Source organism: Chlamydotis macqueenii, chromosome 16 (genome assembly GCF_036417535.1).
Source record: "Chlamydotis macqueenii isolate bChlMac1 chromosome 16, bChlMac1.mat, whole genome shotgun sequence".
Lineage (NCBI taxonomy): Eukaryota > Metazoa > Chordata > Aves > Otidiformes > Otididae > Chlamydotis > Chlamydotis macqueenii.
Window position 1 is genome coordinate 15,266,199 of NC_141571.1, and position 22,695 is coordinate 15,288,893.

The 22,695-nt window shown below is 39.8% G+C and overlaps 1 protein-coding gene across 1 annotated transcript in view; it reads right to left on the reverse strand.

The window, feature by feature from the left end:
• RTEL1 (regulator of telomere elongation helicase 1) overlaps nt 1-22,695 on the reverse strand; it is a 48,330-nt gene that overhangs the window by 11,626 nt on the left and 14,009 nt on the right. Inside the window, exons 15-30 of the mRNA XM_086760487.1 lie at nt 21,918-21,992; nt 20,918-20,999; nt 16,856-16,988; nt 16,586-16,699; nt 14,209-14,249; nt 12,998-13,083; nt 12,745-12,822; nt 11,955-12,032; nt 9,778-9,921; nt 8,894-9,009; nt 8,257-8,380; nt 7,000-7,150; nt 5,322-5,476; nt 3,553-3,648; nt 1,839-2,049; nt 458-595 (exon numbers count right to left, since the gene is read on the reverse strand). Of these exons, the coding sequence (XP_086616613.1) occupies nt 458-595; nt 1,839-2,049; nt 3,553-3,648; nt 5,322-5,476; nt 7,000-7,150; nt 8,257-8,380; nt 8,894-9,009; nt 9,778-9,921; nt 11,955-12,032; nt 12,745-12,822; nt 12,998-13,083; nt 14,209-14,249; nt 16,586-16,699; nt 16,856-16,988; nt 20,918-20,999; nt 21,918-21,992 (1,822 nt within the window). The remainder of the gene's footprint in view (nt 1-457; nt 596-1,838; nt 2,050-3,552; nt 3,649-5,321; nt 5,477-6,999; nt 7,151-8,256; nt 8,381-8,893; nt 9,010-9,777; nt 9,922-11,954; nt 12,033-12,744; nt 12,823-12,997; nt 13,084-14,208; nt 14,250-16,585; nt 16,700-16,855; nt 16,989-20,917; nt 21,000-21,917; nt 21,993-22,695) is intronic.

Consider the following 22,695-nt stretch of genomic DNA (forward strand, 5'->3'; position numbering starts at 1 on the left):
GGTGCATTTCAAAGTATGCCATTCTATACTGAAAACATCTGAAGATGTAGATAAGAGGGGATGTGCTAACACTCTGGGTTTTTTAGGACTTTATCGTTCCAGGGTTTCAAAGATTTCACAGGCTCCGTGAGGACATGATTACCCTCTGTTCACAACTCTGTTGGAAAACATGGCTAGTAAAGATGACACACACATCACTTAAATCCACAGACTAGATTCACGACTTAAATAGATCCGTAAAATCCCCTTCTGAAATAAGATGGCATCACTACTAGCTATGCAGTAACTAATGCTCAGGCATCTGCCTATGCTCACAGGAAGGCAGGCAAGAGGATCATGCAGAGTGGAGACTTAGCTCAGTATTGATTACACTAAATTGCCTTCCATCCTTGCATTTCTACATGTAATGCCATCAAACCATACAACTGCCTGCACAGTGCCAAAACAAGCTCCTCACCTGTTTTCTTGGCTAGTATCTCTCTCTCTTCCCGCAGGAGGCTGTGCTCAGGTTTGTAGCCGCAGCCTACTCCAGTCAGATTGCAACATGCTTCATCAAACTGCTTTTTATGTTGAGGTCGAACAAACTGGTAAAATTCTTTCATTAGAGAGAGGAAAGAGAAGCAGGGGGTGAGGGGAAGAATAAATACATGAATAAATCAGTCCACAGCAGGTAATAAATGCCACAGAAACCTACAGTGGCAGGACTTCTAGGCTAGGGAACATGAAGATAAAGTGCAGCTAAACAACTTAAAATCTAAATGTCATTATCTAATATTTATACAATAAGCATAAGTTAAACAAACATCAGCTATCATGCAAACCTCCAGCAATATTATTGCCAGTAGGTCATAACTGTAATTTTTTTCCCTGTAAATATGAAGTAGCACACCTCTCTCAGGTACTTCAGCAAAAGGTCATGAGCTACCTCATAAGCCTTGGGTCCAAGTATCTGCTAGGCTGATACTTTGAATAACTGATATACTGTTAATTTTACACCTTATCTTACATACCATAAAATTCTTGCCAACCAAAAGTCTAAAAGTCAAATGAACATCAGGTTTCAGGTGTCTGTCACTTCTGAAAATTAGACTTCGGCCTTAATCTGGTGATCAAGTATTTTCTTATTTGTGTAGTAAGATCAGCAAATTGGGAAACAGACTGTGGCTACTAAGTGCTCACACTGACCTTCCCATTCCTTAACCTTAAAATTAACCTTAAACAATTTACAACACGTGTAACAATGCTTTTTTTATTTTAGTAGATGAAAAAAGTCACAGAAAAGTCTGCCCATTTGCTCACAAGTTGAGAGGGAAATGAAGATTCACAGATAAAACACTCTATTAAACTAGAAGAAATGTTGGTGGGACTTCAGTTCCTGTCAACGCAGTTGTTAAAAGCCAAGAATTTACTAGCTAAATCAGTAAAGTATCCACGCTTGCCCAGATTACTTGCTTTATATTCACCATTATTTAAACAAAGTTTATCTCAATATTCTGTTTACTATATACTGCTTTAACACTGAACCCTTAGGAACGCACCTGTCCCGCTCACACAACCACCTCTTGGACTTATCTCCTAAATCTTTTAGGCAAAGTTTAAAATAACACAAGATTCCACGGGATGTGATATTTTTTTTCAGGCCTGTCAAGATGCAAACTAACACTTGCTAATTAGATTGAGAAGATTTTCTGTGTGATCTGGGTTTATAAAGCGATGAGTGTTAATGATTATCATCCTGGTTGACCTGTGCCTCAAATCTGAAACACCTCTGAAATACTCAAGCCTATTTAAAGAGACAAAGGTCACTCCATATAAATATACTAGGGAAGTCGTCATACCTCGTAACAAGATATGCTTTTTTTCATCCGCTATAAAGAGAGCGCTCATTTGAGATAACATAGCATGGAAGTCGTCCGTCTTCTTGTAGTGCTGAAGAGCCTTAGAGAAGAGATCATAGTTCTGCTGGCTTAGGGTCTCCTTCACTGTTGCGATGTACAAGGTAGCTCGGGCCTTCTTTGGCTCCGTCACGTCTGCTCTCTTATTAGCTTGCTGCGAAGACAGGAAGACTTTTCAGTAAATAGCATGACTTGGGGCACTACTCTCACACAAATTACAATTGTGCCAGCACATAGAACATTGAATGCTTTCAACTAACAGGTCACTATCTCTTGCAATTATGGTAGTTACTCCTGTATCCACGTGTTATTTCCTGAAAAAACAAATCAGCTTCAGTGCCACAAACACAAATCTAACTGGCCTACCTCCTGGAAACATCCAATTAACTGAAAAACATAAGTCTCTCAAGCAGGAGATACAAAGAACGGGAGGTGTTCCAAGCATTTTGGTTTCTCTATGACATTTCTTGAAGGCACTATACACATGAGCAAGCTACACTACTCTCTCCTGTTGGGAAACGTTGTTCTACAGTCACAAGCAGCAAGGTCTTGAAATGGATTCAGAATGACCCCTCCTTTGTGAAAGGCACTATGCGTTACAATGTGCTCACACGCTTTGAACATACAAGCTGTCGGACCCTTTTGTCTTCATGACAAAAGCCAGTGTCACTGGAACAATCCTGAGGCATAAGTGTATCGTTAATTTCTCCAGATAATTATTATATTTATTTTAAAACATTAATCCCTCTGACATCCGTGAGCATTCACCTTCTCTGCTGACAAAACTGACTGCTTCAGAGGAATATTCCTAGAAAAGGCAGCCACATCTCATTGCACAATTCTATTCTAAGGCGGCTTAATAAGAGAAATGATATTTACTCCAAACCTTGAGGGCTGGGCTGACTCATCATGATATCCGATAGCAACAAACTCCAAACACAGCCTTCTGCAATGAACCTGCTCCCTTCCTCACACCTTGGACATTATCAGCGTCAGTGACTACTTTTACCAGTTTTGGTTGTCAGATAACTGGAGTCTGACAGTCAACACCCAGTCAGGGCAGTACCTTGAACAACTACTGTCACACACAATCACCCAGGGGATGCTCATGAATTTGTCATGACTCTTAAGCAACAAGCTGCATAATGAGCTAACCGAGTTTGGAGACAGCGCAAAATAATAATGCACAACTGCAAACATAACACATGACGACCAGCTGCAGGTGGGGTTAGGATGCGATTGCTTACACAAACAATACTGGTCAGGTTTACCATTGAGGCTCTACCAGCAGTTGGACGAAATTATCTTTGTAGGTCTCTTCCAACTGAACTATTCTGTTCTAACCAAAAAGAACGAAACTACTCACCACACCTGGTCAATGGGAGAAGGTGTCCACAAGGTAGTCAAAGCCAGAAAACAAATTTTTTTTCACCTACTAGCCCTAACGTGGACCTGTGCTTGACTGGGGTCTGTGATGTCTAGATTTGAGAAGAAGCATGACAGCAGTAGATTTCAGATATGCACTGATGAATATTTGCAATTTGGAGAAAAAACATAATTGTTCTGCTATCAGTCATCTGCCTGTCTGGAAATTTCCAATTCAAATTAAACCTGTCTGCAGATCAAAGGGATGGCACAGAAACACGAACACACATACGGTATTGCTGACTAGCTTTATTTTCTTCCTTCCTCCTTTCTGCTCATCTGCTAACCTCTTCTCATACTGAAGTGAAAGTGTTGACAGACGGTGTGCCTGTGAAGATTAAAAGAAAAGAAGAAAAGTAAAAAAATGCTTTTCAAAGTTATTGCCCATTTAATGTAGCCATTTCCAGTATTAAAGCTTGTTAACCCAGTTTTTGACATCATTCAAGAAAGTGAAACAAGTCGATCTAAACTATTGCAACAGAGCCTGGGACGCACATGCGTTTCTAGAAGGTAATCACTTACTGGACAAGTCAGAAAGAGAAACCAAAAGAGAGGAAATTAAAGACAAAGTTGGTCTGGAGGGTGCAGATTCCTGACCAAGCAAAAGCTACACTTACAGCCAACTGTAGCCCTGGGAGTGTACACATACCTGCGTGTAACTGATATGTCACGTGTCCCTTCGCTTTCCTGCCTAGAAGTACTTACCTTCTGAAGAAAATTGATATCAGGCTTTCCTAGGGGTACCGAGAAGGGAAGGCTAGGCAGTCTTGTAGAAAATATCAGAGCAGATAAGACAAGCCAGTAGCAGAAACACCTGTGCCTTGACAAGCTCTTTAGCATCTCCCATTCCCAGTAACAAAGAATTGCGCTTTTCTGCGGTGACTGGGAATATTGGTGCATAACAAAGCTCCAAAAGAGAGGTTAGTGTGCATAAGCAAGAGGAGAGGAATTGCTTAATAGCAGTGGCTCCAATATTAGATCAAGCCAGAATCAACCACATTAAGAATTAGTCACCTAAGCAACAGAAGAAACTGCAGGATAGCCCCACACTGCCAGCTGGTTTCTGCGTGTACCTGCTTTCTCAACAGATATGAAGTGATTTATTTCTTTGCTCTTGCCCAATAAAAGAATTTCATAGCAAGTATGTGACTACCATTTACAGATCAGGGCGGCTCATTTGTGAGAGGAACCAGTGTGACACAAGAGTGCCTCTATACACCGTGACTTCTCAATGTGTCTGTTCAGATCACAAAGCTTCAGAGTCAAACTAACCACAGCTAAAACCACTAAAAATAAAAAAATCCCTCAGCCAGTAACCTCAGATTTGCCAGTCTGTAGAGCCAGTTGCTGATACTCAGAAATACAAACTTCAGTGCACACATGATACCGAAAGGATACAGAGTTCCAGACAAGCCTGACCGTAATTTAAGTGCATATTTAAATATATTTTATTTAACCACCATGTAACGGAATGGAGAATTGGAATATAAGTAGCAAGTCAAACATTTATGATACATGCAATAAGTCAGAAAAACAATCAAAAACATCATCTTAGTCCTGGACTATGTAAAGGCAGCACCTTGAATAGCATGATCCAGAAGAAATAAGGCTTCTGAAACACAAGTTTCCATACAGCATATCTCACAAAGAAAACTGGTAAGGGGAACTGTCAAATCATTCTTTAAATGGATTGAGAGACTGTATCTTGTACTATTTCTTTTTAGATGACAAAGGTTTCTTTTCTCCTTTTTCACCCCAAGCAAATTGTTTCAGAATGAGAGCAGCTAAATTTCCATTGTCTAGGGAACAAGGGTGCAGCATAACCTTGATAAATGAAAAGAGGTTACACAGACACTGTGATGGAGAGTGACGGAAGATACTAAAGCACTCCAACCTCATGATCAGTCCAAATCCAGGGCTTATGCAACGCCAAGCTCATTTTGACTTAGAGCTTACAATTTTTACTTATAAGCAAGTATTTTGCTACACCACTGCCATTACCTTTTCCTCTCCCGACAAGTCACTTTCCTTCTCCGCATCTTCGTTGCTCTTCTCATTGCGCTCCAACGCATCCAAGAGCCCAATACATTGCCTTTGAGGTGAGACCAGCTCTTGTTCGTACTCCATGCATAGGCTGGATGCTCCATCTCCATTTACTGGCATCACAGCACAATACAGATGACAAATTAACATTTCACATTGCATTTTCTTTGACTTAGTAATACCTCAGAATCTTACGTAGCAATCCACAAATATTATTTAATCTTTCACATATTGGAAAATTGCATTATATGACTTAGTAAGACAACTGCTTTTGTTAATCACTCCCAAAATTGCTCAAGCATTTGTTACCACAACCTGGGGACTTCTCTCAAACCTCTCCTTAAGTGACGGTCATATTTAGCCTCAAAATGGCTTAAGATTAGTGGAAAAAAGTCTTACTGCAACAGCTGTCTGTGTTTAACTACTTTAGCTTCAAAGATTTCCCAAAAACTGAGTTCCTGTTTTTAAGAGATGCTGGCATGAAATAGGATTTATTATTTTTAAACAGAACAAGTGTTTTTAAAGCCTACAATTCTCACAGTAACAGTACCTATAAGACAGAGTCACCTTCAGGTCCCAAGAATACATATTCTCACTCATCAGGATCCAAATATATTTGGTTTTAAATCTAAGAATTTAGAGCTGTAGGTAGTGTTAAATTAGTATCAGTTTGCTACTTCTAAAATGCATTCTCTTCAAAATATATTCCCACTATTTTGTGAAATGACTTCAATAGAGTCAGTTACTAAGAAAAGTCACTATATTGAGAAGAATGGAAGTACATTAAGCTGTAAATTAAAAAGTTAGTACAAGACACTCTTTAGCCAAAGCTATGATCACAGGTGCAGTTTGATGTTAAACTAATGCAGTGCATCTGAAAACCTACACCCAAAGAGGCAAGGTAGCTTCTTCTCTTTGCCTCCAGTCATACATTCCAGCCCATTCTTTGAGATGGATTTAGCAGTTACATGGATAAAAGGTAAATTGGTTCAACAAGCTCATCTGACTTGCTCTGCAGGTGCACAATAGAGGGATTCAAATCAAGGGAAGGACAAAAGTAATCTCTTTCAACAACAACCTGCAGTCACACAGGCTTACATGTAATGTGAAATCACCCTCACACTCAGCAACAAGTGTTTTGGAACCATAGTTTTAAACACAACTTCATTGTTCTGTTCCAAAACAGCAATCTGGAGTGAAAACCCATGTGACGTGAGAAACACTTTATTCTTTGGCATTAGATACAAATTTTAAAATACCGGGTTTTTTTCAAGGTCAATGCACTCTCTTTCTGTTTTCTTAGTCAGATTACCGTGTAAGAATCAACAGGATGGAAGAAGGACATGTGAAAGTCACTGCTAGTCAGAAATAGACTTCCAGTTCTTATTTTTTATTTTTTATTTTTTTAAACTCTCTATGATATTCCCCGACATCCCTATTCGGCAGGACACTTTTTCAGGCCCCATCTGCCTCTTTGCTCTGTAATTGCAACTGGTTCCCTCATTTTCTAATGCTGAGCTATGTCCCTTCTGATCAGACTTCTACATCAGTCTTTGAGCTCTCCTTGCTTTCCCTCCCATTCCAATTTCTAGTCTCTTGCTCTTTCTTTGTTGGTTCTGTGAGGACTCAGACCTACCTTTTCTCTTCCTCTTCAAACTAGGAACATGGTCATCCAAGTTTCTGGCTTTTTTCATGGAGAGGGTCTGCTCAGACGTAGACGGTGCCGTATCGCCTTCCCTTAGGGAACCAGCAGAGCCAGAAGGGCATTGTGGGGGGGGCGGGGGCATCTGAAAGCAGTTTACAAAATGTCACGGTAGGCAAAAGTTACTTTTCTACTCCACTTCCTTTGCAATCAAAAATCCCAGCAACAACCCAAAGACATCTCCCTTTTCCCAAACAACCCTTGACAGCAAGATTGTTAAGCATGCTGGATTTATGTGCTTTTGATGACATGGTCAAGTAACTAGGAAGTGACAGAGACACCAAGTGTAGTAAGCAGGCTTAGCACTAAGCGATCTGTGTGCAGAAAAAGGATCTGGATTCTCCTAAAGAACAATTGCTTCCTAACAGTACCCCTGAACACAGCTCCTTCTGGCAAAGCAGATTTTGCTGCGCTTCGTATTTACCATGGAACTCCCATTTACGATCAGAAAAGATCATCAAGTCATCCAGTACCATCCATCTCTAACTTACTAGTTCGAACAACTTGTATTTGGCTAAAACATCTTCCAGGAAGACATCCAAGTTTGTATGTGAAATTTTAAGTGTTTGTTTTAATCTTAATCTTCGTTCTGGGGACCAAGAATTCCCCATTCTGGCTTGCAGCCCATTTCTCGCTATGACTTTCTCCAGTAAATTATAAAGTCATTTTACAACATTATCTTTTAAATCAAGGAACAATTACTGAGAAAATGAGCTTCTTAATGCTAAGAGAGAGGCTAAGGATGACCCAGTGATGAACTGTAATTATAACTGATGGGTTTGTCTCACTCCATACCAGTCAGCTTAGTTTTAAATTTAAGGATTTGACTGATTCTTCCACACAAGAACTCTCTCCTGAGGGTAAGGCAGAAAGTTTTTTGATGCTAACATCACTTCCCTTATTTGCACACCATTCAATGAAAGCTATGTTTATTTAGGAGGGACTGGAAAAGGAAGTTATTTTTGTGATTGAACCGAATGAGTTGCACAGCATGACAACACATCCTGTCCCAGCTCACTCTTGGAGAAAGATGAGGCATATCTCCTTTCCCGTAAAGCTCCCAATGTTTAGAAGTGACAAGTGACTCAGTCACATCTCTCAGCTGGATTACTATTCCCCAGTTTCCAACACTATGAAGAAAATCCGTTGGTTTTTTGATTTTTTTTTTTTTTTTTTTTTAAAGACACTTACAATTTCTTGAGCAACACGGAAGAAGAGAGAGACACTTCTGACCGCATGCCCGAAGTTGTCATAAACATTCACGTACGGGCGGACCCATGAAGGCAGCTTGCCTCGTACATCACCAGTTGTGAACCTGTGGAGGATTGGAGGAGAGAATTATTTGCCAGGTTGGTCTACATGAAATAAACAAATGCTAGATCAGGGTCCAAAAGGACAAGAGAGGAGCAGCAAGACAACAAAAGATGGAACCAGTGCAGTAAACATAATGGGGTGATGTCTTCACGCAGGAGAAAAGGGCTTTGTTGATACCATGTGTCATGCAATCAGCCAATTCTTGTCTTTTGTCCATTAAATCTTTAACTGTGCCACAGTAACAGTGGTACCAAACCCTCATGTGCTCACTGGCCCCAGCTGAGCCTCAACATTGAAGGCTATCATTTAAACTCTTGTCGCCTATTATATACATATGGTATTAATTATTATTATATTAATGGATACCAATGTAATATTAATATATATTAAATTACTCATGGACTGCAGCTTTCTCCAAACAGTAACATCAGCACATTCATGTACAAAATACCAACACCCATGCTGGGATAGAAAGATGTTGACGTGTGTTTACGTTCCAGAGCCAAGGCTTCACCTGTGGTCGCACAGGAAGATAGCGCCGTAGTCCTGGCGATGTCTGATGACCCTGCCGATAGCCTGATTTACAGCCCGGGAAGCTTGCTGGCTGTACCACTCACGCCCAGATAAATACTGCAAGAGGTGGGAGAAAGAATTAATGTTATTTACCAGGTAATACGTATTCTCTGTGCCTCTGTTTCTTTCTAAAGAAATGTATCCAACAAGGTCTACTGACAAATCTCAAAGCCTAGGAAAACCAAATACAAGTTGACTCGACTACGACACCTGAGTTGCAGTGCACAAACTCCAGCAGCAACATCCAGCCCGAGGAGCTATTTAATACACAATGCACTGACAGCCTTGGTAGTACACTATATCACTTGAGACCTAATAGCTATCCTGCAGGACAATAAACTACATTTATTATGCCATTCGTCCTCATGCCTGAAGCAACAGAAAAACAAATCCAAACCCAAAACAAAACACAAAGTCAAAACCAAACACGCCTCCCTCACGCGCCCCCCCCAGCCCATCAAAACAAAAACTCCAAACCAGCCAGCACAGGTAATTCTTCCCGCTCACCCCCTCCCTGGATAAAATATTTCCCTCAGAAAGATATATGGGTAACATGCATACAAAGATTTTGACTGAAACTTTAATTGTATCATTTTTTGAGCCTATATTCGATTGAGACCGTGCCACGGGAGACAGTATTTGGAACCCTTAACATTATAAAAAAAAAAAAGTGACTGTATATGTGACAAACTCCCAAGGTTATTTGACTTTTTGATATTCATGGTCCCATGAGGTTGGGAGGATAATAAAAACTAAAATCCATATGGACAAGAGGCAGAAACAACGACACGAACCTGCCAACAGCGAGAAGCTGCCCAGTATTACCTGTGCACCTGCACCACTCCTTCTCATTTCATCCAGGAACTGCATCTTTAAAACGACTCTGGGCTCCATCCAGGGAGGAAATGGAAGCCCAGTAATGATGACTCCTCGTCCATTTATGTCTGCAAAGTCCAAGCCTTCACTGGCCTGAAGAGACAGTGTTTTCCATTATCAACTGGATTTGAACTGAGCTTTCAGAGCAACTCAGCAGTTATTGGCCTTTTTTCCCCACTAAATTAAATCCCTAGCCAAGTATAGTTTATGAATAAATAAATAGTTTCAACTAGATTTTTTGCTTTTATTACTAGGACTTTCAACTTAGCTTTTTCCTCTAGGAGGCCCTGGACAAAGCATACCTCAGCCTACACCATTAACGTAGGTGTCTTATTCCTGGATAAGCAGAACCGTTGCATTCAGAAGATGTCTTATTGTCACTCAATACCTCTGTTTAAACCTTCCACACCCTGAATTGTTACCAGGACATAAGAACATAGCAAACCTTCTCTGACATTAAAAATGAACAGAATAATTACGAAGCAATAATGGAAAGCTACCAGAAATCTGCTCAAAAATCAGTGTCAGATCCGGCAGCTACGCTGCTTACACCCACTCAGGTATCCGCTGCTCATGCCCCCTGTGCACGCTCACATCCCATGCTGTGCTGGCAAATCACTTTGCGAAACGAGCAAAATCAGAGTTAAATAGACTGAAAAATAATTTGGGGGAAAAGAAAAAAGTTGGTTTGTTTTTCAGCTGAATCCATTCCCAATCTCCACAAGCAGCTGTGATGGAATAGCACATCAGCAATGGACGGGCGGGTGGAATGACCGACTCCACTCAGCTTCAGTCAGCACTGCCAGTAAGAGCAGCAGTGACGGCACGCGCTATAATCCATCTGGAGCTAGCAATCACATAGTTGTATTTGTGGACATTTTATTTTGGGCACAAAGGAAATCCCTCAAACTAATAAGAGCATGAGAAGTCTCATCTTAGACAAAAAGAAAAAAAATCCCTAAATTAAAAAAAAACCACAAACAAAATAAAAAAACCACACACCAAACCACAAACACTCCCACAGATTGCCCTTCACCCCTCCAAAACCAGAAAGAAAATTCCTGTGAACTTTGAAAGACAGTCCGGGCTTAGATACAGCTAATGAAAGAACTAGAGCCACTGGGGCAGAATCTCCTCTTTACAAAAAGGTTTTTTTGGGTTTTTTTTTTGGTGTTTTTTTTTTTTTTTTTTTAAAGTTTTCTTTCAGGGAACAGAGAACACAAAAAGCTTGTTAGAACCTACTACCAGTGTAAAAGCTGAACAACAACCTGGGAGGGAATCTTGAAGCGACGGCTGAGAACAGAGCTAGTTCTACAGCTTCTGACAACGCGGCTCTTTTGGTTTATCTTCTCAAATATTTCCAATTTTGCGGTCATACTATTAACCCTACGACTACAATAAACTAAATAATCGATCCTTCAATTGCGTGTTACTGCAAAGCAAGATCTCTGTACAGACTCTGCTCCTCCCAGGGTAATACCCTGTTGTTGAAGGGTGGGCATACTCAACCGAGAGGCCCACACAAGAAGAGCTATGTCTTTTCTTCACTGATCCAACAGCTGCTTTGGAGACTGGACCAAAGATTGAAAAGAAGTTGAATCTTCTCTGGGTAGCAGTATGCAGCAGCATAAAGGCCCCAAGAGTAATCTATGATTTTGCAAATATTTCCACTGATATCATAAATCAATTTATCAGCACTGAAAAATGTAAATTAAAGGTCATCAAACATGTCCAGAGGACCTGAAGTTAATATAAATTCTTTAAAGTTGAGGAATATTTTTTTGTTCTCAGCTATGTTGTTCTAACATGCTTGATTACAAGTGATTCTTTCAGTTCTTCTCCAGAACTGCTGTTCCTATCTAACGGGCTGAGTATGACGCTCATCCCCTTCAAAGCACTCAAAGATGCATCCCCCTAATAAAACCAGGAGCGGAGCAAGGCAAATGTAAATTTGACGTAATTTTGAAAAGGCTTTAGGGCATCCTACTTCCCTTGGGTTTTTTTCCCACATATAATTGCAGCCACATAACAGAAATGTACTGAAATCCAGAATGATGGTTTTTTTTTTCCCCCTCCATCAACCAGATAATCTGATCTCAGACGAAACAAGCTCTGAGTTACATTACCTTCCCCCGACACACTGCCAAAAAAGCAGCTCCGTTGGACTTAGGACAGGCAACTTTATCATAGTATGCATCCATTACCTAAAAGATAAAGCAGTTTAAGCAAAAACAAGAAAGGTATTTATCCTTTGCATATGCATAAATAGAAACCTGTAGTAACTAAATTTTACTTTAAGATCTAAAATGTGATTGATTTGGCTTAGTATAATTTTCTTTACTTTCACTAACTGCAAATGTGAAAAGCCATTTGCTTAGCAAAATCCTTACATTACTGCGAAAGCCAGAATACATCTGGGTAAGCATAAAGAATTAATGTCAGATACTTCTGATAAGAAGTTAAAACATGGTCTGTCCTGTGTTTCTGCAGATCCTTGAGTAAAATAGGCAAACCAGGAGAGCAATTCAAGACTACTATTTACTCTAAGAAGCAAAACAGAGGAGCTATAAATAACATGACACTGCAGAATTCGTTAACACCCAAAGCATGGTAAGTTGGGAGGAGGTGTCCTGCAGAACACTAAAAGATGTTGTCTACTGAAGTGACAGCTTTCTATCATCCTCATTACTCAGTACATATGGATGTTAGCCACTGTCACATCACTGGATTTCAAACAAAGGCTGTACTCCATGCAACTGGCCGAAGGAGTAAAGGAAGGGTGCATAGAAGAACAATCATTCAAAGAAGCTGTCAGACAATTTTAGTTTCATCCTAGGATAAAATACCTTAGAGAAGGTATCTAAACATAAAGCCAATTTCTGTAAGTGTTACAGGTACGTAATGTAAGTAATCAACCTCTGCAAAGCTCCCTTTGTTCCTGGGTTCCACAAACATTGGCTTCACTTCTTCTATTCTTTTAGCAAAATCGTGCTCCTGTTAAACAGAGGATGAACATATCAGAAACGGCCACGTGGAAGTAAGCACATACCAGATTTTATCATTTACTTATTAACAAAGACTTTTTAATGAGCACTGTTAGACAGCATAACTACGAACTGTCTGATGTGTGTAACCAAACCACCTAACAAAGGCAGAACAATTAACGTACTCGCCAATATTCTAGGCTCTTATCCATGACAGGATAGGATGGGAAGAACACCAACAGTCCATGCGGTACAACTCGCACGAGGTTACCTGCAACAAGATAGGCAAACGTGTAGTTGCGTGCTTTTTCATCCTGGGATGGAGCAGACAGACTGTAGGGAAAAAAAACTCACAGCACGGGTTCCTTGCTTCTTCTGCTTTCTCGACATGAATGTTAGCGTATTAGAAGTTGTTTGATTTTTTTTAAATTATCTCAACAATCTCGTCGTCAAGGTATGAACTTTAATATAGACCCTAACTGGCTTTCTAAAGTGTAGTGTTAACAGGATAAGAGATATTATGAGCTACACCAAACACTAGAGACAAAACAGACACAACATCATCTGCCATATTTTCCCTCGTGACGGTAGGGCCTAGTTTTAGACTATTTTATCCACCCCTTGTCCACTGCAGTGTAAACATTCAAAGCAATGGATGAGGTACCAGATGACTCTTTGAGAGTTCTCTGTCAGGTAGTATAAATTTTACTAAAAAAAAAAAACCCAAAAAACAACAACCATTAATCCAGTATTTTGTGACAGCATTTTCTTAATTTCACCTTTTAGGTTAAGTTGAAGACCTCAGAGCACTCTCCTCCATTTCCTTCAAATACTTCTGGATTTAACGGATTCCTTTCAATCAGATCTCAGCCAAGCTACACAAACATGCTTCTTTTATTCTGTTCTCATGTGTAACCATTTTGTATTTATTTTTATATTTGTAAAACATTACCAAAACAATAAATGCTGAGTTAAAGCAAGCTTGACATAGTGCCTTTGAAAACGTCACAGGAAATTGCTTTGACTTCTCGTGATCCTTACTTGGTCTGCAAAGGACGCTTGGCTGCAACATCTCCATGCGCTGATTTTCTAGTCTGTGCCGCTTTCTGATCATGTTCAGGAATCACATTTTTGATGCAAACACAAACACCAGACAATAAAAATGACCTCCTAACTTGGAAATACTAAACCAAGGACTGAAATTCAGTTTTGTATGCAATTAGAGCAGCCAGCTGCCTGAGCAAATAGAAGCATACAAAACCAGACAGCATTTGATGTGCAATGCAGTCCTTTACCTTTCTCTGTCTTGTTATGTATTCTTTAGAAATTTTCTTTTAGGAGATTCCTAAAAATCCTGTGCAACAACTCATTTCTGAAATCCACACACTTCACTTACCGATAGTTTTCCCCAGAGAAGATAAATAATCCTCTGAAAATCTACAACGAAGAAAAATCAAGTGACATAGTTGTATTTCCTTTTCTATGTTTTTCACACAGATAGACTTCCTCTGATATTCATCTGAAATACCATATTCATGCTCCCAGTTCCTCTCCTTCCCGTGACCAGCACCCATACCAGGGACACACAGTTAGTAATTCCTTGACTACATGTTATTAAATATTGTTATTATTAGCACTGAAGATGACCTAAGCTTCAATATTATCAAAATGTAGTAAGTGGAAATGGGCAGCCATAGGAGTTTTACCATTAATACCAACAATTTAAGCATTAAAGTTCTGTCAGAAAAGCGTGCAGGTGCTGCCAAGCCTGACTAGTGTTACAGCTATTTAAAATAATTATTGATGAACCAAGTGTGGTGAGGTTGTAGGGCAAAAAAGGTGAATGTTATTTACTCATGGCATAAGCCAAGTTAATCATTTTTGCTTTGACTGAAAAAGTGCCACTCTACAATGAGCAGCATTTACGTTTCTTCCAGCCCTGAGTGAAGTCACCTGCCTTTGTTTCTTTTTAGTGCCCTGTAGTTTCACATACTGTTTTCCCAGGAAACTTACACATGCAGGGTAAAAAAAACCTTAACGTTTTTGTTTTCATAAGACCTACAAATACTGGTATAATCACAAAGATGTTTTTAAAACACAGCAAACACTGGGAATTGTCCTCTTTCAAAAAGAAGGTGTTCTAGGCTTTGGGGCAGGGCAGGGGTGAAATCCCCAACCTTCACCCTTTGAAAGCATCTTCAACAAAATACACTGAAACAGCACAGTAAGCTTCTGAAAATGAAAAAATACATTCTGAGGGTTTTCCAGACAACTTCTTCTCCGTAAAGATCAATTACAATTGCTGAATCCCTTTCCACTTCTGTAGAACATCTGTCATTTTTCCCTTTTTTTTTTTCCCAGGAAAAGCTCTTTAAGATGTATTTTTTCATTTTTCTGTATTGCTGAAAAAGGCAAATTGCCTGCAGCAGGCCAAATAACAGAATTCTCAGCCAGAGGTTCATCTAAACTGTTGAAACTGAAATAGATTTAAGAATGTGCCAACACAAAAAATGTGCGTACTACAGGACGGAAGTTAAATGGAAGAACACACGTATCATACACAAGGAACTGATCATCATTTCAAAATACTGGATGACACAAATCGACACCATTCCTAAACACAATGTGACACCATTCTTTAACTGCAGAGAACTGGCAAGCACAGAATCCTCTGCCATGTGCAACAAAGCATGAAACTCTTAAAATTATACGGAGAGATGTGAACGAGACTCAAATTGCACAACAGAAGTCAATATAGAATGAAATCATGTTTTGGCTTCCTTGCTGGCAGTATATTCTGCAGGCAGCAGAAGCTGCAGCAGAAGCACTATCTACTCTGAAGAACAGAAAGACGGAGACAAAATTATGAAAGACCAGAGAAAAGCAAGAAAAATTATGGTAAAAGCTTGACAAATATTTGGATATGTTCTCCCTAAAAAGGCAATGCAGATGTGAAAGAAGCTGGTTATGGTGACAAGATTTAAATATAAAAATAGCTGTTGCAAAGATCAATCATATTTAAAATCAATTAATTTGCCTTCAGCAAAGAAATTTTGGATGGGGCTCCATATCAGTGAGGGCAGAGTGCTCAGTAAGGGACAGGGAACTGGCACCTGAGCATGATAGGAAGGCAGGCAGGGCAGGGGCCTTGCCAGCCAGGACCCACTCCCACACTAACACAGCAAGGCAAGCAAGAAAGACTCGGGTGCAGCAGCCAGGCCCAGTCACGAGTCTGGATCATCAGGCAAAATCATGGTGATAGGGAAGGGCCAAGGTCAAGCCAGGAACACAAGTCAGTAACCCAGGAGCAGCTCCAGTGACAATAAGGAGCATCACAGCCCAGTGATGGCAGGGCAGGTCCACAGTGACAGGCAGGTCCAAGGTCAAACCGGGAAGTCAATCCTAAGATCAGGGTCAGATCAACAGGGGATACGGCAAGCTGAGGTTATGACGGAGCTGGAGACAAACAATCCTACAGCTTGGACAGTGACTGAAAGCCTGTGCCAGTCCTTAAGCGGAGCTCCTGCCTGATGGTTGAGGGTGGAGGTCCCAGCTGAGGCTAGTCAGGGCCATTAAGGACTACGGGTGCACTCAGTGTCCTGACATTTGATCCCCTCCAGCTCTACATTTTCAACAGTGGTGGTTAAAGGGTGTTGTCATTCAGCACAGTGTTTATCCAAGAAAGAAACTACAGAGACCACTTATTTCACCAGCATCTTTCTGTAGGCAGAACCCGAGACTTCAAAGCAGAATTTCACATGGAAGTTCATTACCTTCTTTCATAGGTAGAAGTAAGTACAGCTCCATCAGGTCCCTTAGGAATGATCCCAACCCAGAGCTGGCGTTTATCAATAACATGAGGATTCTCCAAGCAAACAGGGAAAGGGCTAAAGAAACACAAAAGTAAGATCTCAGTCATACTCATTATGATTCCCTCCTGGCTGCCAGTCCAGAACACTCAAAAACTTGAGATAAAACCTAAAATCACGAGAGCAGGTTCTACATTTTCAGTAATGGTGCTATTCATACATCTAGGTACTTACATCTGCATTTCCATTGTAAGTGACGAGATGGGGGAGAGTGTCCCACTAGTAAGGATAATTGTCCTGACTCCCTGTCGAACAAGCTCATGCATGCTGTATCCAGGGCTGAAACACCAATAGCTTAAGGTTTTTCCTGCGTCAAAATAAAGAAAAACGCTGTCTGTAGGTGGAAAAATTAGAATATGACTAGCATACAGCACATTGCATCTGAAATTCTGAGAGTAAAACGGCCAGCATCTGAAGCTAAAATTCCAAATGTATGGCATGTTCTGCTGTGGCCCTTCCCAGATTTAATTACTATGCCCGTTCAAAATATAGTTCAAAAACTTACTGCTCCCTCACACTTAAGTAGATTACACTTTTAACCAAAAGATGGTTAAAGAACAGACAGATATTTTTGTTGGCAAGTAACAGGCAGATTGAGCAGATAAAACTACTCAGTCCTCCATCCACAATCACTTCCTGCTGTCAAGGACAACTGGAAGGGGAAGCATGGCAGAAGAACTGCAGAATAGTGGGATGAAGGATGAAAAACTGAAGTAAAAAAAAAATATAAATATATATATATACACACACACACACACCCCTGCTCACACTTGAAAAGAGAACTCCTTCTCCATCAGGAATTTCCAATGACTATAAACTTTTCACCTAAACTTTCCATTTTCCCACAGTCAACTGACAAACCTTTCAATTTCTTCTTTCAATTTCATCTTTTGTGGGATGTGGATACACAATGTGTGTGACACAAAATCTTGCGTGCTATAAATTATCAACAGAAAGGATATCAAGGAAAAAAAAATAAAAATCAATAAATCACACTAATGATTTCTTTCATTGCTTGGCTTACAGTTGTACCACTGCTGGTCTTGCTGAAAACTCAGCATCAGCTTTTCAGAGACAGTCAAAGGAACAAGGGAATGAAACAATCACCTACATCAAGGACAAGAGCAGCCAAATAAAACATCAGCTTTTGTTTCAGCTTCTGATTCTGTTCTGCATGATTAGTTTCAGTAAAAAAAAAAAAATTAAAAAAAAAAGTCTAGCATCCAAATATCACATGCACGTCTTTTACACATACATGCTTCATTCACAGACTATCTTTCCATAAAGGAGCTGGCAGTTTTAGGAAATCCCCAGTAATATGTGCCCAATAAGTCACTTACTGCTTATAATTACAAGACAACATTTATTTTAAGCTAAAGTTTTATCTTTCCATCTCATTTGGGCAAATCCATCCAGACCATGTCCAGATTCTAGAAGAATCACATCCCAAAACTCATCAAATTCTGTTTCTCTTTAATTCACACTGAGAAGGGGTGCAAACTACAGTCAGGGTCTGTGTATGGACCGGCCAGGAAGTATCTACAGACAAGAGCAAAGCCACTTACGGCAGGAGCCTAAGAAATTCCAGCAGAAGAGCAAACTGTGCTGATACGGGACGGCCTAGAACACCACCAACCACTTACATTTCCCTCGCCAGCGCTCAGTTTGAAATACACTCCTCTGCAACTCTGCAGGATTCCTGCCAGGCACCAGCTGCCCAGCTCCTGCAGAAGCTGGAATCGCCATACACTTCCAGCCTGGTGCTCTGCAGTTTTATCTTTAAGCTTAACAACATTAAATCAATTTTAAGGGCCCCATTCCCCAGCAGGAACTGTTGCATGTTTCACAAAGGAGATCTCTGCAGCAGCTTTTCCCGTTCCTGAACAGCTAATCCATGGAGAAACGGTACACTAATACTTTACAACGTGGTGATTTAGAGCAAACGAAGAGTAAGAGCATTTTCTCTTAATGTCAACATATAACGGTTCAATACTGCGTTCATAGGTGGCATACACCATGGCTCTCCCAAGCTAGGCCACTTCTCATCAATTACAGTTTGTAGAGAATTACGCTTGAGTGAATAATTTCTACACAATAATTTGAAAGCAGCTACTCTTAAAAGGTTTGCATTACTTCTATACAATCTGCTATAGAACTACAGGAATCTGGAGACTAGATCCATCTTGTCTGGCCTCTGCTAGGTTTGCACCTACTGCAAGTCTCAACAAACCGCTAGTCTGCTGCACAAGTAACTGCAAACACTTATTTGAAAAGCAAACATATCACTATGTGTCTACTAAATCACAGAAGAATTCAACAACTGCTTTGTATTGGGGTTTTTTTTGGTACAAATCCTCCAAATTATGCAATAAAGCTAAAGTGTTTCTATCAGCCCTTTCCTTCACACATACTTAACAAAATCTACTTCGAATCATTCCTGTAACTTCAAACTCCAATTGAGCAATATCACAGGAAAACAATATTTGCAGATTACTAAACAGCATGCTTCTGTTCAGAACAGAACAGAACTTACTTTCTTGAAACACTTAAGGGGACGTTATGTGCAAAACCTCTAAATTTGCAGAAAGCATTCTTTGAAAAATGCTACTTTTGCCCTTAAGGAAAGGACCTCTGTGAAACAAATGCATTCTCAAGAACATTTAACTGAGTAATTAAGTAGATAGTTGGGAGGCAAGGTATTTACAAAGATCCCTGGAGAGTATGCTATTAAGAAGGGTTAGGTAAAGGGATGTGCATCTTTCTTCTCTAATCAGAAAATGTTTTCTTTTCCACCTAATTGCATTTATTAAAAAATAAATAAAAAGATGAGGAAGAATTAATGCTAAAGTCCAACAAAGCCAAGCTCGGTCCTACTTTATAAGAGCCTTAGGATAAGCCTTTGATTCAGAACCCAAGTTTATTTTCTTCTAAATATGTTGTTTTGGAGCATGGTTGTATTGAAGTAGTTCCAGAGACCAAGTCCTGCAGGGCATAAGGAACGAAATAGGCGGGAGAGAGAGAAAACGCAGTTGACCAAGACAGACTGAAAAGCATAGTTGAGGCTGAAACTATCAAGAAGTGACAATATGCCCTGAAGAACTTAGGAAGCTGCTCAAAAACTGGTCATAGCTCAGAAAAGGTAACACTGCCTTAAGAATGTGCATTCTTAGCCAGAAAATGCCACGCCAGGTAATGTTCTCAAGCGTTATTTCTCTGGCACATCGCATGAACCTTCACTACAGAGCTTCTGAATGAGCCAACCAATTAACTCCCCCACTATATATGAGTAATTTCAACAGAGATTAAGAACTTACAAGGAATTTACTTTTGTAATACCTTTGGCACACATTTTCTATACATGAATCCCCTTCCTGTTGAAGGTAGCTACAGCTTTAGCAACACCAATTTTGTGTCTAACACAACACAGTTATACAGAGAAATATAGCTGATAGGAGGAGAACAGAACATTTCATAAACCTCAACGTCAGTCCTGAAGGAGGGTTTCCCATTCTTGGGTTGGTCTGAAGATTTTACCTACACCAATACAAGCAACCATTCCATAACAGAGATTATTTTCTTTCACTGGAATAATTGCATTAGATGAACTCCAGCAGTGCACAAAGCAGCACTGGTACACCAGAGAACATTTTATATTGAGATTGCTCATGCCACCTCTCCTTTAGAAGTGACTATAAAAGTGAAAAGCACCTTCGCAACTCGTTGTATCCGCAGTGGAGCTGTACTTGAAAACATAGAACTGCAAAGGAACACTCTCAAACAATCCTACAATTCTTCAAACTTAGTTCTCTGTTTCAGAGAAAGAATGCTCTGGAGCAACACGAACACTCCAAGTCTCTTCATCTTACAGAAGATTTTAACTTAGACTATGGCAACAAGCATACTAATCGTGCATTTAGGACTTTCCAGCTCTGTGAGGAACACTACTATACCATTTGGGTTTAAAATTTTTTTTTTGCATATGGACAGATCTGGAGCATGCCCTCATTGGGTTATTCCTCAAAGTAATTTTTAACATTTAACATAGCATAGGTGGTGTTTCACCCAAAATCCTACAGTGACGTTCCCAAATTTGCCAGAGGACTCCCCGTTCACAAATGTGACATAATGCACATCGGTATGTCTTCATTCGTTTCCTCTTATTTGAATCAGAAAGGAGTAGTTAAGGAGCTTTCAATGCAGCTTTTGTATGAGTCTCCTCAAGTGCGAGTCTTGTACCTTGTTTTTTTGCAGATGATGAATTCCAGAGATCTGTCCTTTGTTTCTTCTTCTGATTACTGTTATCCAGATGAATATGTACCTGAAGGAAAAGAACAGAAACATTTTCAGAGTGCGCTACAGAAATGAATGTGCACTTCATCCCTCAAAAAAGCTAGCCCGTATTAAGGGTAGTTAACTTTTATAGTGTTGGTAAGGTTGTATCATGTCCTGTCTGTCTTTCCTATTTTGCTTCCAGTCCTTCATAACATATCTAACAAGGAGCAGAGAAGTACATCACCATTTAACCAGGCATTTTGAGTCAGTTTACGGGAGCAGCTTTTCACAGGCTGCCCTGAGCAGAGAGAAAGAACCCAATTATTCCGTGATTGTTCACCAGAATAAAACATGCAGAGCAGAAAATAAATAAAGAAATAAATAAATATTGTTGTGTTAGAAAGATTTGCTTCATTCAGCAACAAAAATAGTGTCAAGTGTGAAACTTAATATGAAAGCTACCTTTTATCTGAAAAAAAAGATCTGTTCCTAAAATTCATTATAGCATCACAGCCTGTAAGTCGCAAACTCTAAATACATAAGGACTTCAGGGGGCAGGTTCAGTGGCTCGACTGCGCTTACTTGGTAACAGGTAAACTAAAGTCAAGAGAATAGATTACTGGAAGAACACATTGAAATCTTCGATACTGCATATTATGCAAGAATCCATAGTACACATTTGCTGCACTTTCCTAATTTCATTTTAGAGTTTTTTTAAAAATTACTGTGTAGCTCCTCTATTTCCTTGGAACCTAAACTAACCACAGCTCCTTTGGTGGGGTTTTTTTTGGGTTTGGGTTTTTTGGTTGATTGGATTTGGTTTTTTTTTCCCCTGGAAGAACTTAGAGATTCTCCCTGTAATCAACATCATAATGTGCTATACCATCCACATCCTTCTGAGTCTTGGATACACTAAGCACAGACAGAAGTGAGGAAAAAAAGTAGAACCCAAAGCGTCCCATACCTTATAATATTTAGATACTGACTGATGTGGCATGAAACCTGTTGCGCCTTCTGGAGGATCGATGTTGAATACTGTCTGGAAAATGGATATAAACAAAAGGAAAAATTTAACAACTGTTTCCAGCAAAATCCCTAACGTGCCTTTGCACTGAGAGGTATCTCCACAAAAGGTACTGCTGTAATAACCTTAACTACATGTCCTTACTCCCGTTATTGAACGAAGACAGAGAATCTTGAATAAATAAGTTTTTTACAAGCAATTCCTGCTAACCGCATGGCTTCCTCATTGTTCCAAAAAATGCAAAAGAGTATTAAAATACATTCAAATTGTACAAATGACAGTATTATTATTCACACTGTTCATGACTTCTGGCTGTGGATAAACACACTGCACGTCCATGAGGTCACTGCCACAACTGAGTGCAAAAGAGCTTTTGAATTCCCTTAGTTTGAGGTTTCAGCCGTGATACCCTACAGTAGTAATGCTCTGCTTAGAAAAGAAAAAAACAAGTTGTAGTCATATCTAGTTGTCTATATATTAAATTAAAAGCTTCTGTCAACTCTTCTGCACAGAGTTATGCTTCTTCCCCTTTCCTGTATGTGATGTCTTATGACTAAGCATGACAGTCATTAAACATATGGCATTCCAGCGCAACTTCAATGAAAACAGCTGTGGTTCTCAAATATTTATAACTTCTGTTAATTTTTGTAAACAAAATTTCTTCAGACATTTAAAAGGAATTATCCAAGCTCATAAGAGCATCAGCTAGCTGCAACAA